Here is a 27,638-nt window from a genome sequence, read left to right as displayed (position 1 = left end):
GTACGATGTCTTCCTGGGATCGGTGGGGCCGTTCATCCTGGCTATGCCTGTTCACTGTGTGCAAAGAGGGATCTAAGCTCTGGAAATCCTACACTGTCAGGGGCATTTCCTCCAACCAGCTGCCCACCACCAAAGAAACAGCTGAAGCAACATCTTGTAAGGGGCAGCCACCTCTTCAGGCAGGACTAGGATGTCTGCGGTGTACCTCATTATCTCAGTGATCTCCCCAAGATAAGAAAAGCCAGTGTTGCAAATGCAAAAATAATAACTCCTGGGTAACAGCGAGACGGAGGAGTATGTTGCTTTATAGATTAATTTGATTTCCAAATCTCATTCTTCTTCTACTAGATAATAAAGTTAATTTGTTATTCCTGAAAAAAAAAATGTGACCTGAGAAGGCCAAAGCAATATGGATAGAGAGCCATGGTGTTAAAAAGGAATGACCTGCAGGAGCTAATCCATAACTGTTTAAAGTTACAGCCACGTGTTTGCATCTCTGATTAGGAAGGAATGTCAAATCAAAGTGCTGGCCCTTCTAATTCTCCTGTTGTTGCAATTTCTTTTCTTTTTTTCCTGTTTTCATAGACAGATAGATTGAGAAGAGCCTAATCATAGTCTCTGTGAAGGAAAGGTTAGGCAGCTGGAGAACAATGCAGAGAGCCACCAACGACAAACACCATCTGCCTGGCGTTTAAATGCTTCCTAAAACAGAAGAGACATGAAGCTTGTCCCAGTTTGCTGCTCTATCCCCGTGATAGAACACTTGAGCCAAAAGCCAGGTGGGGTAAAAAAGGATCTACTTGGTATAGGCTCTGTGTGACAGTTCACCATGAAGGAAGCCAGGGCTGGAGGAGCTCAAGCAGAAACCTGGAGATGAGAATGGAAACAGAAGCCACACTTCAGAGGAACACTGCTCACTCGCTTGCTTATACAACCTTGTCTCCCCTGCCTAAGGATTGCACCGCCCACAGTGGGCTGGACTCTTCTATATCAATTAGCAATCAAGAAAATGCCCCCAACCACTCTGGAAATCAATCTGGCAGTTCCTCGGAAAATTGGAAATAGTTCTACCTAAAGACCCAGTTATACCATTCCTGGGCATATACCCTAAAGGCACTCCACCATACCACAAGAACATGTTCTCCACCATGTTCATATCAGCTCTATTTGTAATAGCCAGAAGCTGGGAATAACACAGATGTCCCTCAACTGAAGAATGGATACAGAAAATGTGGTTCACTTATACAGTGGAATACTATTCAGCTATTAAGAATGAGGCTATCATGAATTTTGCAGGCAAATAGATGGATCTAGGAAAATATCATCCTGAATGAGGTAACCCAGACCCAAAAGGGCATGCATGGTAGGTACTCACTGATAAGTGGTTATTAGCTATAAAATACAGAATACCCAGGATACAACCCATAGGCCATAAAGTGTACCAAGCAGAAAGGTTCAAGTGAGGATGCTCCAATCCCACTTAGAAGAGGAAGCAAAAGAATCACAGGAGGCAGAGGGATGGAGGAATCTGGGTGAGAGAGGGTAGAGGGAGGGGGAAAGGGGAACAGGATCAGGCGTTGGGGGGGGGGGACAGGAAAGAAACCCAGAGGGACAGGAGAACGAATGAAAATATGCGGCCTCTGGGGGTAGGAGGTGGGGGGCTCTCTAGAAAGTACCCGAAACCTGGGAGGTGAGAGACTCTCAGGACTCAATGGGGGTGACCTTAGCCAAAACACCCAACAGTGGGGAGAGGGAACTGGAAGAGTCCATCTCCAGTAGAAAGACAGCATCAAGTGGAGGGATGGGGTTACCAATCCATAGTCAAAATTTCTGACCCAGAATTGTTCCTGTCTATAAGAACTGCAGGGACAAAAATGGGGAAGAAGCTGAAGGAAAAGCAGTGCAGTGACGGGCCCAACTTGGGATCCATCTCATTCCTCCCACCAGGACCTGACATTATTACTGTTGCTATGATGTGCCTACAGACAGGAGCCTAGCATGGCTGTCCTCTTAGAGGCCCTATCAGCATCTGACAGACACAGATACCTATACCCAACCATTGAACTGAAGTCGGGGACCCCTGTGGTTGAATTCAGGGAAGGATTGAAGAAGCTGAAGGGGAAGGCGACCCCGTAGGAAGACCAGCAGTCTCAACTAACCCAGACCCCTGGGAGCTCCCAGAGACTGAGACACCAACCAGGCAGCATGCATGGGCTGACCCAAGGTCCCCAGCACATATATAGCAGAGGACTTCCTGGTCTGGCCCCAGTGGGAGAAGATGCACCTAATCCTCAAGAGACTTGAGGCCCCAGGGAAGGGGGCTGCCTGGTGTGGGGAACACCCTCTTGGAGGCAAGGGGGAGGAGAAATGGGATGAGGAACTGTGGGAGGGGGGACTTGGAGGGGGCAATATCTGGAACATAAATAAATAAAATAATTTTAAGAAAAGAAAGAAGATGCCTCCCCCCATGGACATAGCCACAGGCTAATCTGATGGAGGCGTTCCTTAACTGAGGCTTCTTCTTCCCAGGTGACTCTAGTTTGCTACAGGTTAACAAAGACATAAGGACCTGCCATAATGTCTATGATGGAGATAAAAAAAAACATGAGGACCTGCTATAATGTCTATGATGGAGATAAAAAAAAAAACATGAGGACCTGCTATAATGTCTATGATGGTTCACATATGCTCGGCCCAGGGAGTGGCACTATTAGGAGGTATGGCCCTGTTGAAGTAGGTCTGTCACTGTGGGCATGGGCTTAAGACCCTCATTCTAGCTACCTGGGAAGCCAGTCTTCTATTAGCAGCCTTCAGATGAAGATGTAGAACTCTCAGCTCCGTTTGCACCTGCCTTGATGATACTGGACTGAACCTCTGAACCTGTAAGCCAGCCCCAATTAAATGTTGTCCTTTATAAGACTTGCTTTGGTCATGGTGTCTGTTCACAGCAGTAAAACCCTCACTAAGGCAAGGTCTTAACTGAACAAAGAGAGGCAGTTATGATTTTACCTTAATCCTGCACCAGTGAGCTCTTCCGAGGAGGGCTGAGGTCATGGAGAGCTGTTCCCTCAAGCTCAGAACCCAGCCACACTCGGCTTCCTCCAAACCACTGATTTCCTTGGATGCTTTCCTAATCTGAATAATCTGAACAGCAACGCCTGCCCTGGAGGGATACATTGAGCATTAAGTCATCAGAGGGAAAGCACCTGGCACTCAGCTGCTGCCCTGTCTCTCCCAGGAAAAGAGGGCCAGCCGATTGAGGGGCAGCAATTGGTCATGATATTCTGACCTGAGAAGTCTCCCATCTCACATTCTAATAACTGACTCAAGTTCTTCCTTTCCTGAATCCCTTTGAAAATTTAGTTCCAACATTTTTTAAGATTAAAAAACACTCAATAGGTTAAACGAGAGAGGCTTACCCTCACCTCCAATATCAAATGCACTCATCCCGACTTCTGAAAAGTGTGTGTGTGTGTGTGTGTGTGTGTGTGTGTGTGTGTGTGTATCCATGCCGTGATATATGTATGGTCATGTTCGAGAACAACTTGGAGAGTCATTCCTTCTCTCCACAGTTATATGGTTTCATGGGGATGGAACTCAGGTGACCAGGCCTTTATAGCAATCACCTTCACCTGCTTGGCCACCCCTCCTACCCATAGCTTCTGTTCTTAGCCGGAAGAATTATGCCTCTAACCTGTTCACATTTAAACACAGGTGTAGCTTTTCTAGTGGAGCTGGGAGAGATAGAGTCTGGCTATCCCAGGCTGGCCTTGAACTCACTATGTTGTTAAGGCTGGCTTCAAATTTGAAACTTAAACTCATGGTAATCCTCCTGCCTCAGCCTTTCAAGCACTTGGACTATAAACACAGCCACTACCCTTGGCTTTGGTCATCTTAAAACATTACACTATGAATTGCTTTTTTTTTTTCTTGCCAGCACACCCCAGATATCTGTAGGATATGTGAGCACGGCACACGTACATCGAATCTGCTGATGGGAATACTGCACTAAACCTAAACGAATCCTTAAGCAAAGATAAGGAAGCTGTTATGCGTCCGTCACTGTTTAATGTCGAAGTGTGGTAACGGCATCGTCAGTGTGCTTTTGGTTCTCATCTTCGAAGGCTATGCCCTGAAATGTTTACACGCAAATTCTGAATCGCCTCTTGAAAAGTTAAGTTCCAACAGTAACGATTTTGGATTGATTAATACAACTCTTCTCTCATCTCTAGTTTTGGCTGTTATTGAAATTGTTAGCTGGGCCTGGGTGTGTACACATTTCAAATTCCAGCACTCAGGAGACTGGGCAAGGGGGATCATGAGTCTGAGGCCAGCCTAGGCTAGGTAGTAAGACACTGTCTCAAAGGAGAGGGGAGGGGAGGGGAGGGGAGGGGAGGGGAGGGGAGGGGAAGGGAAGGGAAGGGAAGGGAAGGGAAGATGAAAGAGAAGGGAAGAGAGGGAATTTTCTATAATAAAAAAATTTAAACATCTTCTCTCATCATTTACCTGCTAAATGCCAAGCCTCCATACCTTTAAATCACAGTCATTAATTCCCGACTGATTCAATGATAATTTAATGACAATGAATCACTCCTAACACCTGTCCCCTAAAGCAAACAAACAAACGAAAGGCAGCACAGCTCCCCTGGTTTAGACGATGCTCTAAAATTCCCACCCCAATAGCTAGCACGGAGAAGCAACGCTCAGTAACGTTACGGGAGCCATTTATTGATGTGTATAAATAATACACTATTATAATTACTGCTTGGAGAACTACCAAAGAAGTGCTTTCCTTTTTCTCTCATATTAGGATGTCAAGGGATGAGAAAGGGAAAAGGGATCCTTAGTCTGTATACAACCAAGACTTAACAAAGGAACTCCTGAGTTTTCTCCTCACCAGGATAGGCACACATAAACTGGACTGTGCTCGGCAAAATTCTGTCATACTAAAACTGAGCATGTGCGATGCTAGTGGGGTCCGTATTTTAATCTAGGTGTTGCTCTGTGCGCAGCTCCAGCAAAGTTGTCACCTTTTATACTTCCTGCCGGAGCAGGGAAGGAGGCTGTGCTGGCTGGCTTTTGTCAACTTGACACAAACTAGACACCTGAGAGGAAGGAACCTTCATTGAGGAATTTCCTCTTTTGGGCTGCCCTGTGAATGTCTGTGGGGGCCATTTTCTTGATTGAAGATCAACAAGGGAGGTCCCAGCCAACTGTGGAATGTGCCACACTTGGTCCTGGGTTTTACAGGACAGCAAGCTGAGCAAGCCATGGGGAGCAAGCTAGGCAGCAGAATTCCTCCACAATTTCGGCTACAGTTCCTGGTTTGCCTCCCCTGGATCACCGACTGCAAACTGTAAGCTGAGACAAAGACTTTTCTTCCCCCAGGTCTTGTGATTTTGTTTTCGGTTTTGTTTTGACACATTGTTATTTTTGAGATTGTAATTTAATTACATTTTCTCCCTTCGTAAGTAGCCTCCGTGGAGAATTCTACCCGGTTCTCCTTCAAACTCAGGGCCCCTCTTTAATTGTTGTTTTTGAGTGAGTGCCTGCCTGCCTGCCTGCCTGCCTGCCTGCCTGCCTGCCTGCGTGTGTGCGTGAGTGCGTGGGTGGATGCCTGTTTCCTATTGAATCCACAAGTTACCTGTAGGTATGGTTTCCAGGATGACCATTTGATGTGGTCTTCTGGGGGGGCGGGGGACGACCAGCTCTCCTGCTTCCAGTTTTACTCAGTCACGTGCAGTTCATTGTGTTAATGAAATCATAGTCACTGGAGGAGAATCTACAGGTACTAACTTTCTAAACCACACAATCCCTAAAACAGTTTATAAATATGTGTCCTTATACCCACAGATAAGTGAAGTCCTTTCCCCTCACTAAGGAAACCTCTCTTTGCAACAGGGGGAGACCACCCCCAGAAAACCACAACCCATCACATCTACAAAACACACCCACACCTAAGACTCAGGAAACATCGAGAAGACAGACTAGAAAGATTGTAAGAGCCAGAGAGGATCATGGAGTTTCCCATGAAACTGTGTCTCCTAATGACATCAGGCATCCCTAATGCCTGTAAATCTCACCAATGTGACTGCCCAAACATTAGATGTACAAGGGGGACAGATGCAAATGCCATTGTGGGTGTGGAAAGCCCAGGTCTGTTTTGGTCACGATGTTTAATCATAGCGATAGAAATCCAACAAGGACAGACAGAGCCCTGTGTGTGGCAAAAAGAGAAAACTGCCTATCTTTTATAGTTCTGACTATTTTTTTTAAACCTACACTCATTGAAAAGGGTGGTGCTCGTAGCCCAGAGGCAGATGAGAGAGACTATTACTTCCTAGACAGCAAGAGGGAATGGGATCCCCCCTCCCCGATGCCGAGGAGAGCTCAACCTTCAGAAGATCCAATGATACAAGATACGGCAAGACAAGGAGGTGTTCTGGAGACGGTACTCCAGAAATACTGAGTGCCGGTGCCTCCCTGAATCCAAACATGGACTAGAAACAAGCCCAAAAGGACACCATGGATAGATGTTGTCATCCCAGTGACCAGTGATCACACGCACTTTACCTACACCCCCGAAGACTGTCACCGCTGTACCATGTTTGAAGCAGGAAAGTACTAACAAGTATTTACACTTAATTCCTGCCAACCCAGCAGAAAAATAAGATCTTGGATTTGAGTTTGAGTAGATTTAAGGAGAATGAAGATCTATACCGGGTTTGACACCTCTGCGTGTATGGAAGTTAGTTCATGCATACTCAGTATGAATAGTTCAAAGGATGCCACTTAAAATCAACCGTGTCAACGAAAGGGGCCATAAAGCAAGCAACCCCCTTCCATACCATAATAGCTGTGTACTTCTGCACAGCTGTGTACTTCCAGTGACTCGGTTTTGTGTCTCCTGCTTCACATGATCTTCGCAGAAGGAAGAGGATTCATTGGCTCTGAAGTGGCTCAGGAGATGGGCAAGGAGTGAGACTGCTTAACGGAGAAGAGGACTGTCCCTCAAACAGCTTGCTACTTGGCAGTTCCACCCCGACCCCCGCCCACCACCACCACCACACACAAACAGACCCTTTGAAACATCTGTGCAAAGCTGTAATTTTTCAGACAGATTGTGCCCAGCCTGTTATTAAGCATGAATTCACTTCTTCCATGATCCCATCTAGGTTGCCACCCGATGGTCAATCGAAGTCACAGCCAAACTTTATACCACACAGAAAAGCAGCATTTACAGGCACACGTGAGGGGGGGAAGTCACAACACCTTCCGAAGCCTCATGAGCCACACCTGTCTCTCTTAAATCGAATCACCGGAGAATCAACACGTTTAGAGTATGCTCTCAATATAAACTTTGAAAATTGCGGGACTTAATAAAAGCTGCCTCTGAGGAATAGGACTTGAAGCAGAAAGGGAGCAAGTCTCCTGTGTTCTTTCCGTTGTTCGTTTCTGGATGGGTTACACGTGTTAACTTTCCATACCCGGGTGCCTATTTAACATATCAAAGTGGATCTGGCCACCAGGTTCTCCCAGCATCCCTCAGTCCCTACCTGTTACAGGGTATGGCTGGCATACCTCTCCTTCTATCCTGAACTCTCCATCCAGCCCAGGGCCTGGACTGCCTTTCCCCTCAGAGACTCATCCCTATACAATCCAGCTTTTGGTTACCAGACCCTCTGTACCTTTGGCCTCCTGGCTGCTGCCCCTGGTTCTTCTCTCCCCGTCCTTCTCACAACCCCCCACACACATGGCCCAGCTCAGTCTGGTCCTGCCCACTCTGGACTCTCCCAGACGCCTCTGCCTCTGACCGTACTCTTCCACACATCTACAATAAACTTTCTCCTCCACTACGTCTAAGAACGGTCATGTCCTTTCCTTTCTTTTTTAATGTCTTTTTTTTCACACAACAAGGAAATGAATAACTTTTAAAACATTATTTAGAAAACATACCCTTTCTTAATCAGAGGAAACTAATACCTAATTAATCTTTCCCTCTTTGTCAAAAATACCCACCTGCTGCTAGCTAACAAAATAGTTAACTGCATTTTAATGTTTCCAATGGATTCATTCAAAGAGAGAACTGCTATTTTTTTTAACTCACTTTTGTTAGAAAGTCAAAGGTTGCCTGTGCCACCGTGGCCAGGAATATCTACATACTGTAAGATCATCAGGGAGAGGAACTAGGCGGAGGGAGATTCAGAACCAGCATCAGAGTTAAACGGTCTCTTTCCATCAACCTCCACCATGTGGTGAGCATGGGGTGGTGTTGGTCACAGGGAAATCAAGACCTCAGGCATAAATGCTCTCAACATACAGGAAGCAATCAAGGAAGGTGCAGTGTGGTTTGTTTCTTTCTTTCTTTCTTTCTTTCTTTCTTTCTCTCTTTCTTTATTATTATTATTATTATTATTCTCTTCCTCCTCCTTCTCCTCCTCCTCTTCCTCCTTCTCCTTCTCCTCTTTCTCCTCTTTCTCCTCCTCCTCTTCCTCCTTCTCCTCCCTCTCCTCTTCCTCCTTCTCCTCCCTCTCCTCTTCCTCCTCCTCCTCTTTTCTCCTTTCTCCTTTCTCCTCATCCTCCTCTTCCACCTCCTCCTCCTTTTTTTAAAAGTTACAACAGGGAAAAAAAACCCATAAAGCACAAGAGTATCTCAAATAAAACTTACTCTCTCTCTCTCTCTCTCTCTCTCTCTATATATATATATATATATATATATATATATATATATATATATATATATATATCATAAGCCCGCTACAAACAAACATCCTTGAACGAGAAATATGGGCTGTATTCACTGTGTATGTGCTTTCACAGTGGTGGAATTCTTATTCTTTGAATGGCAAGATAACACAATGAGCCGAAGGCCACTGTACCTAGCAAGGTTTCATCACAAAAGCCCCCTCGTTGTCCACTGGCTTTGACTCTTTTATTCTGGTCTCGTTTTCTGAGCATTAAGACTTGGAGGTAAAGAACGCCTGTTCTTTCTGGAACTCCAATTTGAGACCTTTCTTTTGTTCCTTGTTAACAAACACACAAATTACCCTCTAGGGGGAAATTAAACACCCATCTCCACTGGGAACTGAGTTCTATAATCATCATGTGCTCCCAGAGCTGGGGGTGGAGTCCAACAGATAAGCACTTGCTGTGCACAGATGAGGACCTGAGCCTGGTTTCTCAGCAGCACCTAAAAGGGTGGGCACATACTTGTGATCCCAGAGCTAGGGAGTCAGGGGAAGAATCCCTGAGGCTTGCTGACAAGCCAGCCTAGTGGAACTGTGAACCCTACATCCCAGTGAGAGACCCCATTTCAAAATAGCAAGGTTGACAGCAACTTAAAAGCAATACCTACGATTGACCTCTGGCCTCTACACACACACACACACACACACACACACACACACACATACACAAGCACGCACGAACATGTGCACGCATATGCACACACATACACATGCACACACATATTCACACACACACACCCATATGCACATGCACACATATACACATGCACACGTTGCACACACATATGCACACACATATACACAAGCACACGCATGCCCGTAGACCCCACACTTGCATTCACCTACAACCACATAATAAAAAAATCATGTTCCCCCAACGGTATGCCCACATTCTCGTTCATTCTTAGACAACCATCCCCATCTCCCACGACGACTGTACTGCAGGGTTAGGCCTGTGGTTGAATAAATTGGTGATTGTTTTTTAAAGAAAATAATTTCTCTTCATAATCCTTTGAGCAACTAGCTTCTTCAGAAACTCCCTGAACAGCTCTAAAGATACCATTTTAACTGAACTGAGCGTTCTGATAAAATTATTATGGGGGGTAGGGGGAGTAGCTGGTTTCATTTCACCCTTGATCTTTCTCCTCTTTTTTAAGATAAAATAAAAACCTAAAAACTCAGCTGGGCAGAATTTGCTGGAGCATTCTCTCGGCTTGTGAGTGAGGGTAGAGGATGTGTAGAATTCTAAAAGACGCTGCCTCGCCCACTTTAAAGAGCAGCTCTGTGCTTACTCAGTGTGTATTAAGTAGATGAAGAACGGCGCTTCAAGCTCTGAAAGACGCAGGTACATAGAAAACCGAGGAACTGTGCTTGCTGTCGGGGCAGACAAAATTAAAAGGGGCTGTGCAATTGGGCCCTGAAACTGTAACGCGGCCTGACCATTTTCCTCTAATGCAAGGGAAAGATGAAATATGACCAAACACTGACAGGTAGGTAGGGTCTGCAAGGTAACAGACGGGAAACATTGCTCTGGGCGTTCCTCCAGCTCCTGAGTACCCATCTACATAGAATCTGTAGGGTCTTTGAGCTACCAAGGAGAAAATGGAGATATATAGGAGAGAGCTAAGAAGACAGGAGATGAAGCTACAAGCTACAAGTATAGACTTGACCACCAAATCCTGACACGGGTTTGAATTTTATCTCACAGGTGAGAGGAGACTCATGTAAAGTGGGAAACCAGTCTAAAAGTGGTGGAGAAAGACTGACGTAAAACAATCTGGAAGACGGCGGACCACCTGAACACCTCTCTGCTTAATCGTGCCTTCCCTTCCTCCACGGCCCTCCTCTGCTCTTAGCCAGCACTGTGGTCTTAAACATGGCAGTTTTGTGTCACTTCAAAAGGGACTCACTCTCTGGCTTGTAACAGTTCAACGCTTCACAGAGACTTGAGGTAAAAATCCTACCAACACGCGGCCTTTGGACTCCAGGCCTAGCTTGCTCTTCAGACTTGTTAGCCGCCCAACCCTTCTAGCACCATTCAGACCCTTTCTAGCAGGCCGAAAGACTCCTTCCTTCCCGTTTCCTGCCCTCCTAACTCCTCCTAGGGTCTCAAACAAGTCTCTCAAAGCTCCTCAAATCCAAATCAGGTTTCCCAACAACTTATTAACAATTCTAAGGCCCGAGGGCTTATCTGGTACCCCTCGTAGGGGGAGGAGTGATTTATCTAGCCCCTACTCTTGGAACTGGAAATGTCTTAGATCCCAAAAGGGATTTGTTAAAGTGAAAAGAAGGCAGAGAAAAAAGATGAAGATATGGCAGCCAGTCATTAAAAAAAAAAAAAAAAAGTATCATTGAGGCAAGACTTCAAGAAAAGGCGAAAGAATGACAGAGAACAGGGTACAGAGAGAGCTAAATAAAATATGAATGAATCTAATTCCAATTGGCTACACAGTGAGATGGTTAGAGTAAGAATGTCCCCCAGAGGTTCATGTGTTTCGACACTTGGTCCCCAATGGCTGGCAGCTTGAGAAGTTTAGGAGGGATGGCCTTGTTACAGGAAACATATCATCTAGGGGGTAGGCTTTGAGAGCTTAGGGTCCTGCCCTTCACGCCTCCAAATGGTGATGACGACAATGGACTCTTACTTCGCTGCAATGGTAAAGCCCAAATAAATCCTCCTGCCTATAAACTTTCTTGCTCATGGTGTTTCATGAGAGCCACAGAAAAGTAATGAAGACGGTATAAGTCTACATATATTCTAAATATAAAATATAAGTGTATTTTATGTAATTATGAAGTTAGAGATTCCATCTAGCTTAGCAGTTTCCTAATCCTAACTGCTCCTTAGATCCACCCCAGCAGGGGCTGGAGAAATCAGTCAGTGAAGTTCAGGTCCTACCTCAAGGTCCTAAGCTCAAGCACAAGGCCTGGGAAGATGGCTCGGCGGTGGATGCTTGCTGAGCACGCATGAGGAGCTGAGTTCAAATCAGCAGTACCAAACAAAAGGCCCACGGTGTTGCATGGCACCAGGGCTGTGAGAAGGCAGCGACAGGAAGACCTGTGAGGCTCTCTAGTCACTGGCTCAGCTCCAGGTTGGTCAGACACCCTGCCTCAAAGGAGTAAGATTAGGGTGATAGCATACAGTGCCAGATGTCATCGGACACCCTCCATGTAAACACACAGACACGCATCACACATATCACATACACGAACACACACTACCCATGCACAGCAGCCCTTTCCTAGTGCATAGGAAGAAGAGGCAAGAGGATCACTGGCTTGATGTTTAGCTAGTCCATCTAACATGGCGAGCCCCAGATTTACTGAGAAACCATTTAAAAATGAGACAAAGAGTGATAGATACCTGACCTTAACCTCCAACCTCCACACAGCAGTAGTGTGAGTGTGTGTGCGCATGGGTGTGCATGTGTTGTCCTGTGTGGAGGTTGGGTGAGATAACTGTCCTAGTTTAGTTTATGTCTTGTGGTTTTAAAACTATATAAAACATTCTGATGAAAATCAAGCTGAGGTTGGGAGTGTTTCTTTGGCTTACAAGTTTACAGTCTAGCCATTGAGAGAAACCAAGACAAGAAACAGGAGGCAGGAACCAAGGCAGAGACCATGGGACGAATGTTGCTTACTGATTCTGCTCAGCTAGCCTCCTTCCACAACCTAGGACTACCAGCCAAGGGGTGGCGCTGCCCACATCCATCAATTAGCAATCAAGAAAATGCACTGGAGGCAATCCACAGGCCCTATCCTGAAAACAGAGGTTCTCTCTTCCCAAGTGTGTCAAAAGAACCATGAAAGAAAACATTTTTTTTTCCTTTTTAATGTGCTTTGGTTTCCTCCGACTATTCCTGTCATTTTATTTCCACGGTCAAGAGGTGTTTAGAAAGTACTTATCCATACAACCTGTGAAGCCATGTCTAGATAAGGAGCTGATAGAACTTAATGAGTAATCTCTCACAAGAGCAGAAGGAGTGCACTGCAATGCTTCAGTTTTGAGGCTGGTTGCCCCGGACTCGCAATTTACATGTTCCTGGAAGCCAGCCTGTAAGTATCTGTTTAGCAAACAAATCAAGGAAGCAGGAAGAGGGAGCAGAATTTATGAGAAAAGACAGACGTCATATTGGATATTATGGGTTTCCCAATCAACACTTCAATTCCTTGTCTGCTGGGACTGTCTCCACAGCGCCCTCCCCTTCTCTGCTTTATTTGGTGTCTGTCCTTGCCACTGCCATTCGGGCTAACATAACGACTGTCTCTTGTTGGAGGAACAGTGGGATTTCTCCTTGAAGCATTACTCTCCCCACTATGTAGTCTCGTCTCGCTGGGATTATGAATCAAGTCCTCCCCTAAACCGGGACAGACGGAGACTCTCCGTGACTTTGAAATTATGAGCAGAGAGTCTTCAGAGCTGAGAAATCTGCTGGTGTTCATGTTCACTCAGTGACAGTTTACCTTTATCCCTGCTTCCAAGATTCCTTGGTAGTCCTGGCTTCTGCCCTTTTCCCTTTGCTTCTTCAGCCTCCTCATCAATTCCATGAACTAATTGGGCATCCTAATCGATCTGTTTTGTATACATCCCTTCATACCTGGTACTTGCAAGCGCGTGAACAAAAATAGTGTGTGGTACTTAATATACCAGCTGCTTTGAGTCACTGCGTGAGAGCATCCACTGCTGGCCCCAGACTCGCCCACTCTAGCTCCTGCACTGGGGAGGTGTGTGCTGTCACAGCAGCTCTGAAATCAGTGCTGAAGAAATGAAGAGAGGGAAGAGGTAGGGGGAGTCAATGTGGACAGAGGAGTCCTCTTCTGGATGGATCTAATAGTTGGCTTTGACAAATCCAACAAACTTCATCGCGACATGACTTGGAAGTATGTGAAGACCTACTCAAGATATTTCTGACCACAAAACAATGATTCCTTTATTGTATATAATCACAACAGGTTATTGAGTTCGGCATCTATCCTGTGTTCTATAATTTAATACCATCGAAAGGCGTCATCTTCTCTGTGGGGAGTAACTCAAGGCCACAATTACACTCTTAGTCCTAAATTACTACTCACGTAGGACCTTTCGATACTCATTTTAAGTATTTGCAACGTCAAATAAAAATACGGAATTTTTTTGAGTGGACTGGTTGGAAACTTTGGCCTTCATCCCTCAAACGAGAGCTGAAGAACTGAGACAAGAGCATCGGTGTTTCAGGGAAACAAATCAACACCCGGCGCTCAGGGAGACAAAAAATCATAGAGATCCCAATGAAGCTACGGAGGTTGTGTCAGCCTTTACTGGTTGTACAGATGCTATTCTATCCACAAAGGAGGACTTTTTCTTCTTCTTAACCCCAAAGGACTCATCCTTCAAGAGTTAATTCAACACTGCCCCCCAGCTTCCTGGAGACAGATGGGGAGACTAAGACTCTGTTCTCAGGCACTTCTTTCAAAATCCTGCACAGGAGTCAAAAGTCAGAATTCTAGGAAGTACACTAGTGGGTATGACCGCTTGGTACTTACTGTTTGCTTGGTAGAGTTTGAGGTTTGCAAGATGGGGAGTAGGTAACCTGCAGCAAAGGAATACACTACACAGCCCTGAGAATGACTTTCCTTGGGCTAACTTGTAGGACATAAAACCAGGCCAGGAATCTGGGAGGGAGCTGTGAGTCACCTAAGTCTCAGATGTGTGCCCACCGAGTCTCCAGGTTTCAACCTGCTCTACCTTACCAAACTTCCTGGCATGGTTTTACATCCCACAATTTCTCCTTTTTTTTTTTTTAAATAGAAGAGGTATCATTGGAGTGACTGGAGTGAAATTTTTGGGTGGGGTGGAAATATCAAAATAAAACCCAACACAGGTCAGAGGGGTAAGGAAGGGTGAGGGCTAGGAAGACAAGGGATTATTGAAGTAATTAAATGTCACACCATTTGGGATATACTACCTTTGCCAGGCCAGAGAGGCTTGGGGAACCCTTGCTATCCCATCTCTGATCAGCAGGCTCTTGTCACAACTGTAATCTACAGTTATGTGAACGCTTCATTTTTCTATGGCCACCATAATGAAATTCTTCAGGGGTGGGGGGGAGTGTCAGGTGTCAGCTACTTGTATTTCTTACAGTTATGACCAAGGTAGTCATAGTTTGGGCTTCTTTAGGGCTTATTTCCTTGGCATGTAGACTTCTCCAGTGAGCTCACAAGTTTTCTACCTCCGAGGCTTCATATGATATTTTCGTGACTTTGAAGCCTTCGCTCTTTGATCTGAAGAGGGCCATCCTGGACTACGTTTAAAGTGACCCTAAAAGCCACTCACTGCAGCTGCTCTCTTCCTTCTGTGGTATTTACTACTTTCCAACATACAGAACGCCAGCTCCAGGAAAGGGTGGGAATGTGTTTTTAGCCCCTCGGTGCTCACCAACGTCTCACTCACAGTTATGAGTAAATGTGTTTCTGTAACCACTTAACACATTATGTCTTTATTTACTCCACTGAGAAAACCTGCAGGGCTTTTAATATCCGGAATGCTTTATGAATCTTGGCTTTGCCACTTTTCCGGCAGGTTACATGACAGTGATGGTGTCCTTCAGTGTTCTTAAGTGGTACAAGACACAGTTCAAAAAAAAACCCCGACAACCATTGCATGCATATAGCTGAAGTGGTATTAGGTGTGTCTTCTAAAGTGTGGAACCTGAGAATGGGGGGTTGGGGGGGGAGAGTCTTTAGAAGGTACGGTAAGCACTAAACAGAAAGTACCAAAGATACTATGTTTACCATTATAATTATTCGGCTTATTAAAACAAGGTGTCGGGTGTTTTTTTTTCAATTCTTAATAATTTGCATTTATTTATTGTGAGGTGAGGCATGTGTGGAAGTGTCAAGAGAACAACTTGCAGAAGTCCATTCCACCCTTTCATCATGGGGGTCCCGGGGATCAAACTCACACCCTCGGGCTTGTTAGCAAGTGTTTTCAGCCACTAAACCACCCCCGGCCCCTTGACAGGTTGTCGCTGTTCCTTGCATCCAGCTATTGGTAGTTCCTGCCATTATTCCTGTTTCGGAAGGAAATCCTTGAGGCTCAAAGATGCACAGCGAACAGGTGTATGCATATTTTATCAGTCTTCAGCGCGCTTTTTTTGTGCAGCCGTGCAGCTGCTGTGCAGCCTGGGTTTGTGGTCCCCTTCACAATGTGACTGAGCTTGCATACCGACGCCAGCGGCTACTGAGAGTGTTAGAAAACAAGCTACACGGGGAGCTCACCATTCGTGGTTTTAAAACTTTTTAAACTCCAGCAGCAACCTCACTGGCCTCAGCTGGAACTCACAAGGAACCTCCAAAATAGTTAGGGAGTCCTCGGGTGTCATAGAGGCCCCAACCACAGCTCCAGCATCCTCCCCTTCATCATCTTTCCTGAGGTAAGCCCTGGAACCCTAGATTGCAGTCGCCCCGCGGCGGCCAGAGTTCTTACCACAGCTCGTTGAGGAGAGACGTGCGCTCTGAGAGCGGGAGAAGCCAGAAGCAGCGCCCAGCACTAGGCACGTGGGCGGGGCAAGACCGGGTGCTGGGGCGGGGCAACACGGTGGGTGTGGTTAATCGTGGGCGGGGCAAACGTGTGGAGGCGGAGCTATAATCTGCGACTCCCGGAGGCGACGTGGCGAGGGCGGGGCACGTTTAACGCGACGTCTCGCTCCGCTCTTGACCGTGCGCAAGCGCGGTGCGGCGGGAAGCCTCTGAAAGTGTGTCCAACATGGCGTCGGAGCGGAAGACTAAGTTATCCAAGAACTTGCTGCGCATGAAGGTTCTGGGGTCGGGGAATGCTGGGGAGTCTGGCGGGGAGGCTGAGCTCCGAGAAGTCCCGTAGTGGGACTCGGGCGGAAGCGACGGGCAGACTGGCTCTGAATGGCCGCGGCCAGAGCATCACCCCATTCATTCGCTCAGCCTGAGGGCCATTGGGCGTCAGGGGTGAGATTTCGATTAGCCTGCTGTGGGGAGGGAGCTTGCACAACGTAAATAAGAACCTACAGTGTTGAGTGCGGTGGTGGCTGGGCCGCCTGAGAACTTAAGACTTCTCGCGAGAATTGGTCCTTAAGTAGGAACAACGTGAGGGCTGTCAGGTAGTGTCCTAAACTGAGGGGAAATGAGTCCAGAAGCCTAAGGAGGGGAAAGAAGAGAAAATCTGGGACATTTCTAAGAACGAAAGGCAGCTCAGACGTCTGAAAGACATGGAGCAGTAAAACGAGTCTGAAAACTTAGTGGTCACAACATCCAATAAATTGTAAGCCAGACTGAAGTTTCGTTCCTATGTCTCATAAGCACTAAGGAACTGTCTTCTGAGTTGTTGTTTTTAAAGGCTACTTTAACTGTACTGTGGATGATAGTTAATCAGAAAGGCCCACCCTGCAACACATAAGCTTACAGTCAAAGGGACCAGCTAAAAGTTCCTGTGTTCTGAGTGAACGTTGTCTTAGTGGTGGGAATGGAGAAAGTTTCAGTAATGGGGGTGCGGGCAATGATTCTCCACTAACTTTTAAACAAAATGAGTTTTTAAAGGGGGTTATGCTATTTTTTCTTTGTGTGTACATGTGCGTCTGTACATAACACCATGTGTGTTCAGCTGCCTGCAAAGGTCAGAAGAGAATGTTGGGGCCCCCGAAACTGGATTTTTAAGCCAGCAAGCAGGTATAAGTACTGGGTCTTTCGCAAGAGCCAAGGGTGCTCTTAACCACTGAGCCAACCTTCCTGTCCCATGATTTTCAAATTTGAAACCGAACCAATTTGAACTAGCTGAAGTGGCTTTGATGGCACACATTTGTAATCCCAGCACTTCGGAGGTGGAGGCAGGAGCTTAGCAAATTTGTGGCCAGCTTGGGCTAGATAGGTAGGAGACCCTATCTCAGATGTCAAAAAGACAACAATAAAAATGGAATCAATAAAAATTGTTTTAAATGGAATCAATTTAATTACAATTTAAAAGGAGAGCAAGGTTAAGGGCAGACGAACACCGGAGTTAAAAATAGGGAAAAGCTAAATCTCGAAGCTTAATACTCGTAGAACATATTTACAGTCCTTCTATATTTAGACATTGTTCTCAGTGTATTGTATATAATGGACCACTTAATTCACATAACAGTCTTCATCTCTGATGACAGCTGAGGTCTGAAACAGAAGTAACAGCTGGAAAGACTGGTCATCAGGCCCAGAGCCTTCGATGGTAATGATTAGTGTCTAGCACCTGTCCCTAAACACTCAGGGGGCGCTTGATTACAAAGCCTGGCTTTACAGTGTCATAAAAATGTGTTGAACACAGCTGTCCTACCTATGGAATGGTGTACTTCAGTACACAGTACACTGTAGAGTTTCAGGAGCTTACCCCCAGAATGATATAGCTGTCTGGGAGCCGTGGCCCCCTGCTCCCCAGCACCCCAGTAGAGTCTCCTCTTAACATACTGCTAGCCCAGGAAACGATCGGAATTCCGAGTACTGTTTCTGATGGGTGGTGTCAGATCTCCACCATCTTAAAGGTGATTTATTAAGCCACGCTGTGAGAAGTTGTGGGCTGTCGGTGCTTATGGTGAAGTGAAAACTATCTTAGAGAACATGTCTCCAAGAAAAGGAAGGAAGGCACGAGCGGGTGCTGTGTCCAGGGTCGGGGAGTGAGCAGGATGGGGAAGGAGGGTGGGCAGTTGCCCCTAAATTAGTCAGGGAAGTACTTCTTTCTGCGTGTGAGCAAAATCAGAGTCCTGAGCAGTCGGTGCAATTTGTAGTCAGTGATGTCAGAGAAATGAAGTGAGTCTGGGAAGCACCAAGTGCTCTTAGCTCTGGGCAGAAGCCAGATAAGCTGGGAAGTCAGGGTGGACACTCAAGATCTGGCCCTGGCCATGAAGACAACTAAAGCCGTTCTCTTCCTCACCCAAGTGGACAACATCTAAGAGGACAAGCGTGTGAGAGAGAGCATTGCCTGGGTTGCGTTTGCCTCGGCGGCTGGATTGACAGAGCCCTTGCTGGTGGGATGGAGGGCGGTGAGCATATGTAGAACCAGGATGCCCTAGGAGAAGGCAGGGGGTGTGGGAGCCATCACAGCTCAGGTGGCTGTTCAGCTGGAGCTGATGGGGCAAGAGGGAGAGCACTGAGCACTCAATCCTCCCTCACCTGCTTTCAGGGCGTTTTGGGTTTGTTTGTTCCACTGTTTTACTTAAAACGTTTTCCCCACATGTGTGTCTGCACCATGTGAGCACCTGGTGCCCAAGGAGGCCAGAATAGGATGTTAGGTTCCCTTGAACTAGAGTTTCAGGGATTTGTGGACCCCAAGGTGGATCCTAGGAGTCGAACCTAAGCCCCCCAGGACTTAACCACCTCTTTAGACTCCTCCGACTTCTCTTTAATGCATTTATTTCTTGTGTGTGTGTGTGCGCGCGCTCACACAGAGGTCAGAGGACAACCTACAGGAGTTGTCTCTCCTACCAAGTGGGTCCTGAGGATCTAACTCAGCTTGTCAGCTTTGGCAACAGGGGCCTCTAACCACAGAGCCATCTTGCCTATCAGCATCTTTGAATTCCTCTGGCTGGGGCAGATAGCAAGGATGGGGCACTTCTGGTGGGAGAGAAGGATGTGGGCAGAAGGTTTGGTTAGAACAGTATTGGTTTGTGGTCTTGACTCTTTCTGGACCTTACAGGGTTTGGTGCACTTTGTAAAGGCCAAGACAGTAAGTGCTGTAGGCTTGTAGGCCAGTGAGGGCCCACTGCCCTCCTCAGCTGACTACAGTTAGCTCAGAACTGAGTCAACATGACTGTGCTCTGTAGAGATAATCTCTTATGCACTGTGTAAAAGCATTCACCTATCAATAAAAAATGTTGTTAGCCTATTAGTTTAGTCAGGGGGTGGGAGGTCTGGTAGGAAGAAAGGATTCTGGGATAGAGAGAAGCACAGGGGACTTGACCCCAGACACACAGGAAGATGGTCGCATGTAACTGGGTCCCAGTAACCAGCCATGTGGTAGAACTTAGAATAAAATAATGAGATTATTAAGTTATGAGAGAGTCAGGGAACGTAGCTAGCTATCTGGCCTAGGTATTGGTAACTATATTTGAGTCTCGGAGTCATTATTTGTGGGACCTTGGGGCCTGGAGGAAAAACATACGTGTCTTAGTTAGGGTTTTACTGCTGTGAACAGACACCATGACCAAGGCAAGTCTTATAAAGAACAGCATTTAATTGGGGCTGGCTTACAGCTTCAGAGGTTCCGTCCATTATCATCAAGATGGGAGCAGGGCAGCGCCCAGGCAGGCCTGGTGCAGGAGGGCATGAGAGTTCTCCATCTTCACCTGAAGGCTGCTAGTGGAATACTCATGTCCAGGCAGCCAGGTGAGGGTCTTAAACCCACCCCCACAGTGACACACCCACTCCAACAAGGCCACACCTCCAAATAATGCCACTCCCTGCCCCAAGTATATATAAACCATCACAATGCTTCATTAATCCCATCACTGAAGAGGCCTCTTGAGTTCCAGGACAGCCAGGGCTACACTGAGAAATTCTGTCTGGGAAACCTTAAAAAAAAAAAAACCTAGACAGTTACTGGTCCAGCTTGAGAACTGTAGTTTCCCAGAGTCTGCTCTGAACCCTCTGTTTTGAGGGAGGTGAAATTGCCAGTTTTAGAGTATGACCTGGGGTGTTCCTAACCCTAGACATGCTTGGCTCACAGCCATGTTCTGTCCTCTCTGTCCAGTGTAGATATGTGTGACTGTGTGCCTTCATGTATCTGCTGAGGTAAAAGTTGAAGAGAGGGGGCGGTTACTCAGGTCTACAGGTTTTGCCACCAAGAATGTCAGGGGCAGCATGAGAGCCTGTGCTCGAACCACTGGGGAGCCTGGAAAGCTAACACACATCCAGGATCATTGAAGCTCAGAGAACCGTTACTGTGCCCCGGGACCTATGGCCACCCATGAGCCAGCGCACTGACACTGGCTTGCTCCTGTTTTAACAGTTCATGCAGAGGGGCCTGGACTCGGAAACCAAGAAACAGCTAGAAGAGGAGGAACGGAAGATGATCAGTGATGAGCACTGGTACCTGGATTTGCCGGAGCTGAAGGAGAAAGAGTAGGTGCCTGGGGTTCGCTTGTCGGGAAGCCCTGCGATGCCTGCCAAGTTGTCCTGTAGCGCCATGTTCTCTGTTGTAAAAACTGCCACCCTGAGTATGTTACACAGGGACACCAAGTCCCAAGGGTGGGTTAATGCATAGGCCCGACCAGCTCTGTTCCTGTAAGTCCTTTGGCAGCCTGGGGGATGTTTGTCTGTCTGTTTTAATCAGTACTACATCTAATCCCATTCATGTCACAAACACTGCCGCATTGGTAGTCTGCCCTAGGCTAAGCATTCCTTATCCCTTAATTCATACTCACGGAAACCCAGGAGTACTCAGCACCACGGTGCCCGTTTTGCTGTGGAGGACCTGGCACTGGGGCTAAGGGTGGGGGGTTGTTTGCTCTGAGTCACCCGCTCAGAGAGGACTGAGGCTGTCACACCAGAGGTGGGTTTTCTACTTCCAATCCTAGGGATGGTGTGAACAAGAGTGGGAGGGAGGGGTGTGTGTGTGTGTGTGTGTGCGCGAGCGTGTGTGCGTGTGTGTGGGGGGCTGACTCTCTGAGTTTAGTTGTTTTCCTTAATAAAGTGTTGAGTTTTGTCCCACTAGACAATTGCTTAACATGCCGGTGTTTCTGATACACAGAATTTTCTCATCTTTGCTTCTGGCTAAATTAGCCATACTCCTAGTTAGGGCCTTTCTGCTACATATCACAGGGATGCGGCTTGATCTCTTCTCTTTGGCTGGACAGAACTCAAGTATCTCCTTGTTCTGTGCACATTTGTTACAGTATTTGTCCAATGTACATGGCAGGATTCACTTTATTTCCCAGATGGAGTAGGCTAGAAAAATGCCTCTGCCCCAAATAATAAATACCCAGGACTTCAACTCTTGAATACATACATACCCTTAGCAGAAATGGCAAACTACTGTGATGAAGTCAAGGATCTTCCAGAGATTATCCTGGATTATCTAGGTGGACTCTAAACGTTGTGTTTTCTGGCATGCAAGTCTGGGTTTCATTGCTATAATGAAGGGCCTGAGGCTGGGTGAAGAAGGAGAGATTTGTTTAGCTGGAGAATTCTGGGGAGGATCAAGGACATGACACTGGTATCCGCTCAGCTCTTTGGAGAACCTGGTGTATAGAGAGCGTCTTGAGGCAGGAAGCAGGAGACTGGGGTCAGGCTCTGGCTTCCATAATGCTCACTGTTGTGAACTCTAGAAAGTGTTTCTTTTTCTAAATACAGTGTCCCTGGTGTCTTCCCACCAGGCCTTACTCTCCCATGGCCTCACTGGAGACCAAACCTCCCCAACATGGGCCTTTGGAGTACCAAGCACAGCACCTTTTAACAGAGGCCACAGAAAAAGAACCACTGACAGCACAGGACCGTGACAACTGTGAGGAAATGCCAAGGACGCAAACTCCTTTGGGAGCAGGGAGCTCCCAAGGACAGAGCCCTGGTGTGGCAGCATGGTTACCTTGGGGGTGGACAGCATCCTGCTGTTAATCTAGGCTCTGTCCTTGGGAGCATCTGTCCTCCCAGGAGCCTGCAACTTAAAATTCCACCAGAGAGTCACAGGGACCTCGCAGCAAGTCCCTTTCTGTCTTCCTGACCATGTATCAGCCCCCTCCATGGTCTTGAGTTTGCCTCCCCGGTTCAGCAAGGCCAGTCTCTGCTCCGCTTCCTGGTCCCAAAGGAGAGTTTGCTTCCTTGGCATTTCCTCACATCATATCTGGACCAGATTGTCCATTCTTTCCTTCCTGGCTGCTCCTCCCCAGGCCCCGACTCACCTGTGTGTTTTTGGCAGAGGGAATAGTTTTCAATGAGAAGCAGAGCAGGACTCCATAAAGGGAGTCTGAGGCCTGGCCCTTGCTGGCCTGCTGACCTGGGACTTGGTCAACCAAAGGCTAAAGAGTCACTCTTAAGAGTCAGACATACTGTGGTCTGTTCCCAAGAGGAGAGCATTTGTGTCCATGATGTCTGTGCTTTCCCTGATAAGTTCTCTCAGCCGCTGCAGCTTGTTCTGAAGCATGTTTCCAGACCTGCTAGTCGCTTCCAAAATCACAAGCTCATGCTGAAACAGGAGCCATTGTAGCCAGTCTTCAGTTTTTGGTGTTTATAGCCAATCAGGCCTTCTGTGAGAGCCGCCCAGACCTGATGTTGGTTCCCTGCCATGCGCTTTAATTGCTCTTCTGCTCTCCTGAATATTTAATGACTACGTGGGGTCACAGAGTCTGATGTTTTGCTTCAGCTATGAAAAGTTCAAGTTTATCAAGAATTCCGGGGTTTTGGGCTGGAGAGATGGCTCAGCGGTTAAGAGCACCCGACTGCTCTTCCAGAGGTCATGAGTTCAATTCCCAGCAACCACATGGTGACATGGTGGCTCACAACCATCTGTAAAGAGATCCGATGCCCTCTTCTGGTGTATCTGAAGACAGCTACAGTGTACTTATATATAATAAATGAATAAATAAATCTTTAAAAAAAAAAAAAAAAAGAATTCCGGGGTTTTTGTGTGACATGGGAGGAAGCCTGCCCGAGGCCATGGCTCGGTCTCCCGGTGCCTTTGGCCAGATGGAGCAGCCTTTCCCGGGTAGAGATCTCACTGTGCTCTTGCTTGTTCCTCCTTTCCAAGACCCAGAAGATGGATTTCCACCCAGGCTTGACCTCCTTCCCCTTCTGTGCCTGCTTGTGAGCAAATGCACTGTTAACGTGGTTTGTTTCCCGTGCAGGAGCTTCATCATAGAAGAGCAGAGCTTCTCCCTGTGTGAAGATCTTCTCTACGGAAGGATGTCATTCAGGGGGTTTAATCCTGAAGTTGAGGTATTAAATATAATTGCTTCAAATTTAAAATTTTTTTCCAATTGAATTTCTTCCTGCCAATAATTTGAGCTTCAGTCTCTCCCCACCAGGTACCATTTCTCCTCATTATATAAAAAATAACAAGTCTTGAAATATTGCCATAGCTATTTAAAGAAATTGCAGCATGGCAGTCTGGTTTTATGGAAGAATTGAGTGGGTAATTTAATATAGCGGTGTGCGGTCCCTGACGCAGCCACTGTTAGAGTTTCAACTGGGTCTTTTACTGGGATGTCAGGACTGTTCATGCGATGCTATTATGAGAAGTTATTTTCCGGCATCTGTAAATGTCTCTCTCTTAATGGAAAAATGCTACTTAAGAGTGGTATCATTTGACTTTGTAATGGACAGGTTTTAATCCAAGCTGGTAAATAGATTGTTGGGTTTTTTTTTGTTTTTTTTTTTTGTTTTTTTTTTTTTATCCCAGTGAATCCCTTCAAAAGGCTGTTTGAAAAATGAATGTTCACTTGTAACTGGGCTGTCAGTTGACTTTCCTGACTCGAGTTCACAGAAAATCAGGCCTTTGTCATATTATAAGAACTCCAGTGCCTTTGTTGAGAGCCCTCCTGTGGCCTTGGTCTATGCAGATGTGTGGTGTGAACTTCAGTTTGTGCCAGCTTAGCCATGGTTCTTCAATCTGTGCAGTGACACTAGGGCTGTCCTATATGTTGGCTGTCCTGGACATTAAAGGATTGTCCAGGCTACCCCCAGGCTTTGGCCTCCACCCACTAAATGCCAGTGTCACACCTGCTTTCTTCAACTCAGAAGGGGTGACTAAAACTGTCTCTGGCTATTGTCATCTGCCCCCTGATGAGCAGAACCTCCCCAGATGACAGTCACTTTTCTGGATTCCTCTTGAAAAAGCCACAGTCCCACACCAAAGTTTATTCAAAGATGGAGAGTTGGTTTGGGAGGTAGAATTTGTAGTGGGGGACACAGGGTGTGCATGTAATCAACGTGTTATATTTGCAGAGTCCACGATAGCCATGTTTGGTGTCCATTTTGTCTGCTCAGCCTCCTCCAAGCTTTAAATGGGCAGGAAACTGGGAGGCAAAAGGAAGCAAACACTTGGGATTTATGAGTTTGTTGGCGGAAGATTGGGGTTTGTGTGGATAAGTTTCCCAAAGTGCTTCCTCAGTAGGAAGGTTTGGGTTTAACAGCTCAGAAAATGGCCCAGGTCTCTGGACATGGTGTCTCTCAGCAGAGATTTCAATCAGTCCTGAAAGTGTTCATGAATGCCTCCCCTTGCTATAAAGAAACAATTGTTTAAAAGTTTGTCAGAAAATCACGTGTGGTTAGTACAGTGTGAAGAAAGATGAAGTGCTCTAACCCCCACCACCCTACCCCCATGGATGGATCTACAGTTACTGCCTTGGACCTGCTTTTTCCATTTGGCTCAGAGGTGCACTCAGAGGAAATGGAGACGGTTATTTCCTTTTGTCCTCTCATGGTGAGCTGTGTGCCCCTTATGAGTGACAGGTAGGGTTCATGTTGTAAATGATAGCTTTCCTGGCACTGATGTCACAGTTTGTCCATTGTCACAAGGGACTCTCTGACTAAACTCTGCCAGAAGACAGCCTTGACCCCAGCCCCTCCCCTGCCTCCCTGATGTGTGCTCTGCTGTGTCTTTCAGAAGTTAATGCTTCAGATGAATTCCAAGAACAGAGCGGAGGCAGCAGAAGAGGAGGAGACTGTAGAGGTCGACGTGTCAGATGAAGAAATGGCAAGAAGGTAACAGCCAGGAGCCGTGGGGATGCTGGGTGTTACAGAGTGACCCTAGGGCACAGTGGGGAGGTGTGCCTACTCTGCCTGCTCCTAATGGCCTATTGGCTTCTTGCTGGGGCACGCTGGCCATGAGGGCCCTTTCCATCGCTGGCTCTGGTGACAGTAAACATATGTCTCGGTTTGTTTGGGGGATGCAGAAACAAAACCAGCAGAGAATTTAATTGTCCTTAGCCAACTCTGTAGATTTTTAAGTCATGCAGTCTCTTTCCACTATAAATTTTGTTTTTCTTGTTGCATTTGGCATGATGTTTTTGGCAAGTCTTGATTCCTTTTCTTTTTATTCTTTGAAATTAAATTTGTGCTGTGTATCTTCCTAACAGATATGAGACTTTGGTGGGAACAATTGGAAAAAAGTTTGCCAAGAAAAGGGACCGAGCAAATTACGAAGAAGATGAAAATGGAAATATAAAGGCCATTAAAACTAAGAAGATGTTCTTAAAGCCCCAAGACTGAAATGGCGGCCTCTGATCCAGTGGATGCTGTGAGCACAGCATGGTCTGAACTCACCCTCTTATCCTCTGTACTGGTTAAAACCCTGTCCCTTCTAAGAGACGCATAGGTTTGGAAGTGTGCTGTTCTGAAGACAGATGGATAATGGATGTTATACATCCTTTATACGGCATTCGGGGCGTTAAATATGTGGGCACAGGCCACTCCCCAGATGTTTGGCCTGATTCTGTGTGAATGCACACACATACACATGTTCTCAGTTGCTGTCCAGGAAGGACTGTTGTAGACTGATTACTGCCTTAGTGTAACTGCCCTCACAGTTATGTTTCACTTTGTGAATCATGTCAGCCAATCCATTCACATTGGATTTAAATATTTGAGAACTTTCAGAAGTGATTGGCCAGGAACAGACATGGCTCTCCAGCCTAGAGTCTTGTGTGCTCTTAGGCCTTTGTCATGTATAGAAGTGTGAGGTGGGTGTGTTTTAAACAGTCATCTGCATCATTTTTCTAATGTTCTGTAATAAATATGTTTCACATACTTTTCTGTTTCCTTATACTTTGAAATAACTTTAGTCTTCCTCAGTAATAACTTATAAGGACTAGCCATTAGCTGAAAATATCCTAATATCTGAGGTTGAACCATAAAAGGTTTCCTTTTGTCAGTCATGTACAGTTACCAGCTTCATAGGCTACAGCCAGATAGAATTTAGCGCAGGCTAGACCCTGTTCTAAGTGCATCAGCACATGAAGTTATCTGTGCAGACATCCTGACAATTATTGACTTCATTTAGTTTGTTATCAGTGATGAGTGAAGGACATACCTTTCCATGGATCTCTGAAGACTACGGTCATGTGACCTCAGCTCTGTGGGTTGTATGTTACCCTTGCTGTTCAGTACTGCTCAGGTAGGCCTGTGACCAGAGCGATAAAGCGGGTCTCCTAGAAACTTGTCCTATACCAGCTGGGAGTCTGCTAAGTAGAAAGATGGGTTATGTTTAGAAGCCGTGTGTGTGTGTGTGTGTGTGTGTGTGTGTGTGTGTGTGTGTGAGAGAGAGAGAGAGAGAGAGAGAGAGAGAGAGAGAGAGAGAGAGAGCGCTGAGTGGCTCAGCTGAACTATAGCAGACATTACCCTCTCTATATGGTCATATTTTGATAGGGAAAGGTTCTGTTTTAGGGATTCTGGAGGGTACCACGTCTGAGAATGTGTAAGCACCTAAGAGAATAGGGCAGTATGTGCCCCATCCCCAGGTTAAACACAGTGCTGCATCCTCCCCAGATGTGGACGTCATCCTCACGTTTACGCTGTGTTGTTATAACAATAAGTCAGCACCCTCAACACAGGTACAACTTCTTCCCTTCTTGTTTATTTTGAGACAGAATCTTAACTGTGGCTGGCCTGGAACTTTTTGTGGAAACCAGGCTAGCTTCAAACTCACAAAGATCTGCCTGCCTCTTTTTCCCCAGTGCTGGGATTAAAAGTGGGGGCCGCCACACAGAATATGTGAATGTTCCGTCTTCCCTGAGTGTTTGACTGTGGGAAGATCACAGATACTGATCCCACAGATAAAGGGGTCCAGTCATACCCAGCCTTTGCCATTTCTCCAATGCCAACCAGCTTCTGAGCTGCATCAGTAGACCAGATGAAACTGGACAGAGTTCTTTCTCACACCGCTGCCTTGGTTCCTGTTCCTTCGTCCTCCTTACCAAAACAGCCTGT

General features: G+C 46.5%; 1 protein-coding gene across 1 annotated transcript; it reads left to right on the top strand.

Annotated features, from left to right (window-relative positions):
* Positions 1-16,437: 16,437 nt before the first annotated feature.
* Mphosph6 (M phase phosphoprotein 6) lies at positions 16,438-26,460 on the top strand. Its single transcript, NM_001129881.3, is given in 5 exon segments — positions 16,438-16,542; positions 20,728-20,840; positions 23,558-23,648; positions 25,318-25,415; positions 25,790-26,460. Coding segments are annotated over 5 exon segments (486 nt in total). The 5' UTR covers positions 16,438-16,491; the 3' UTR covers positions 25,923-26,460.
* Positions 26,461-27,638: the final 1,178 nt, after the last annotated feature.

Source organism: Rattus norvegicus, chromosome 19, assembly GCF_021556685.1.
Source record: "Rattus norvegicus strain SHRSP/BbbUtx chromosome 19, alternate assembly SHRSP_T2T, whole genome shotgun sequence".
Classification (NCBI taxonomy): Eukaryota; Metazoa; Chordata; class Mammalia; order Rodentia; family Muridae; genus Rattus; species Rattus norvegicus.
Note: the sequence above shows the minus strand (reverse complement) of the source record. Positions and strands in the feature narration are given on the sequence as shown.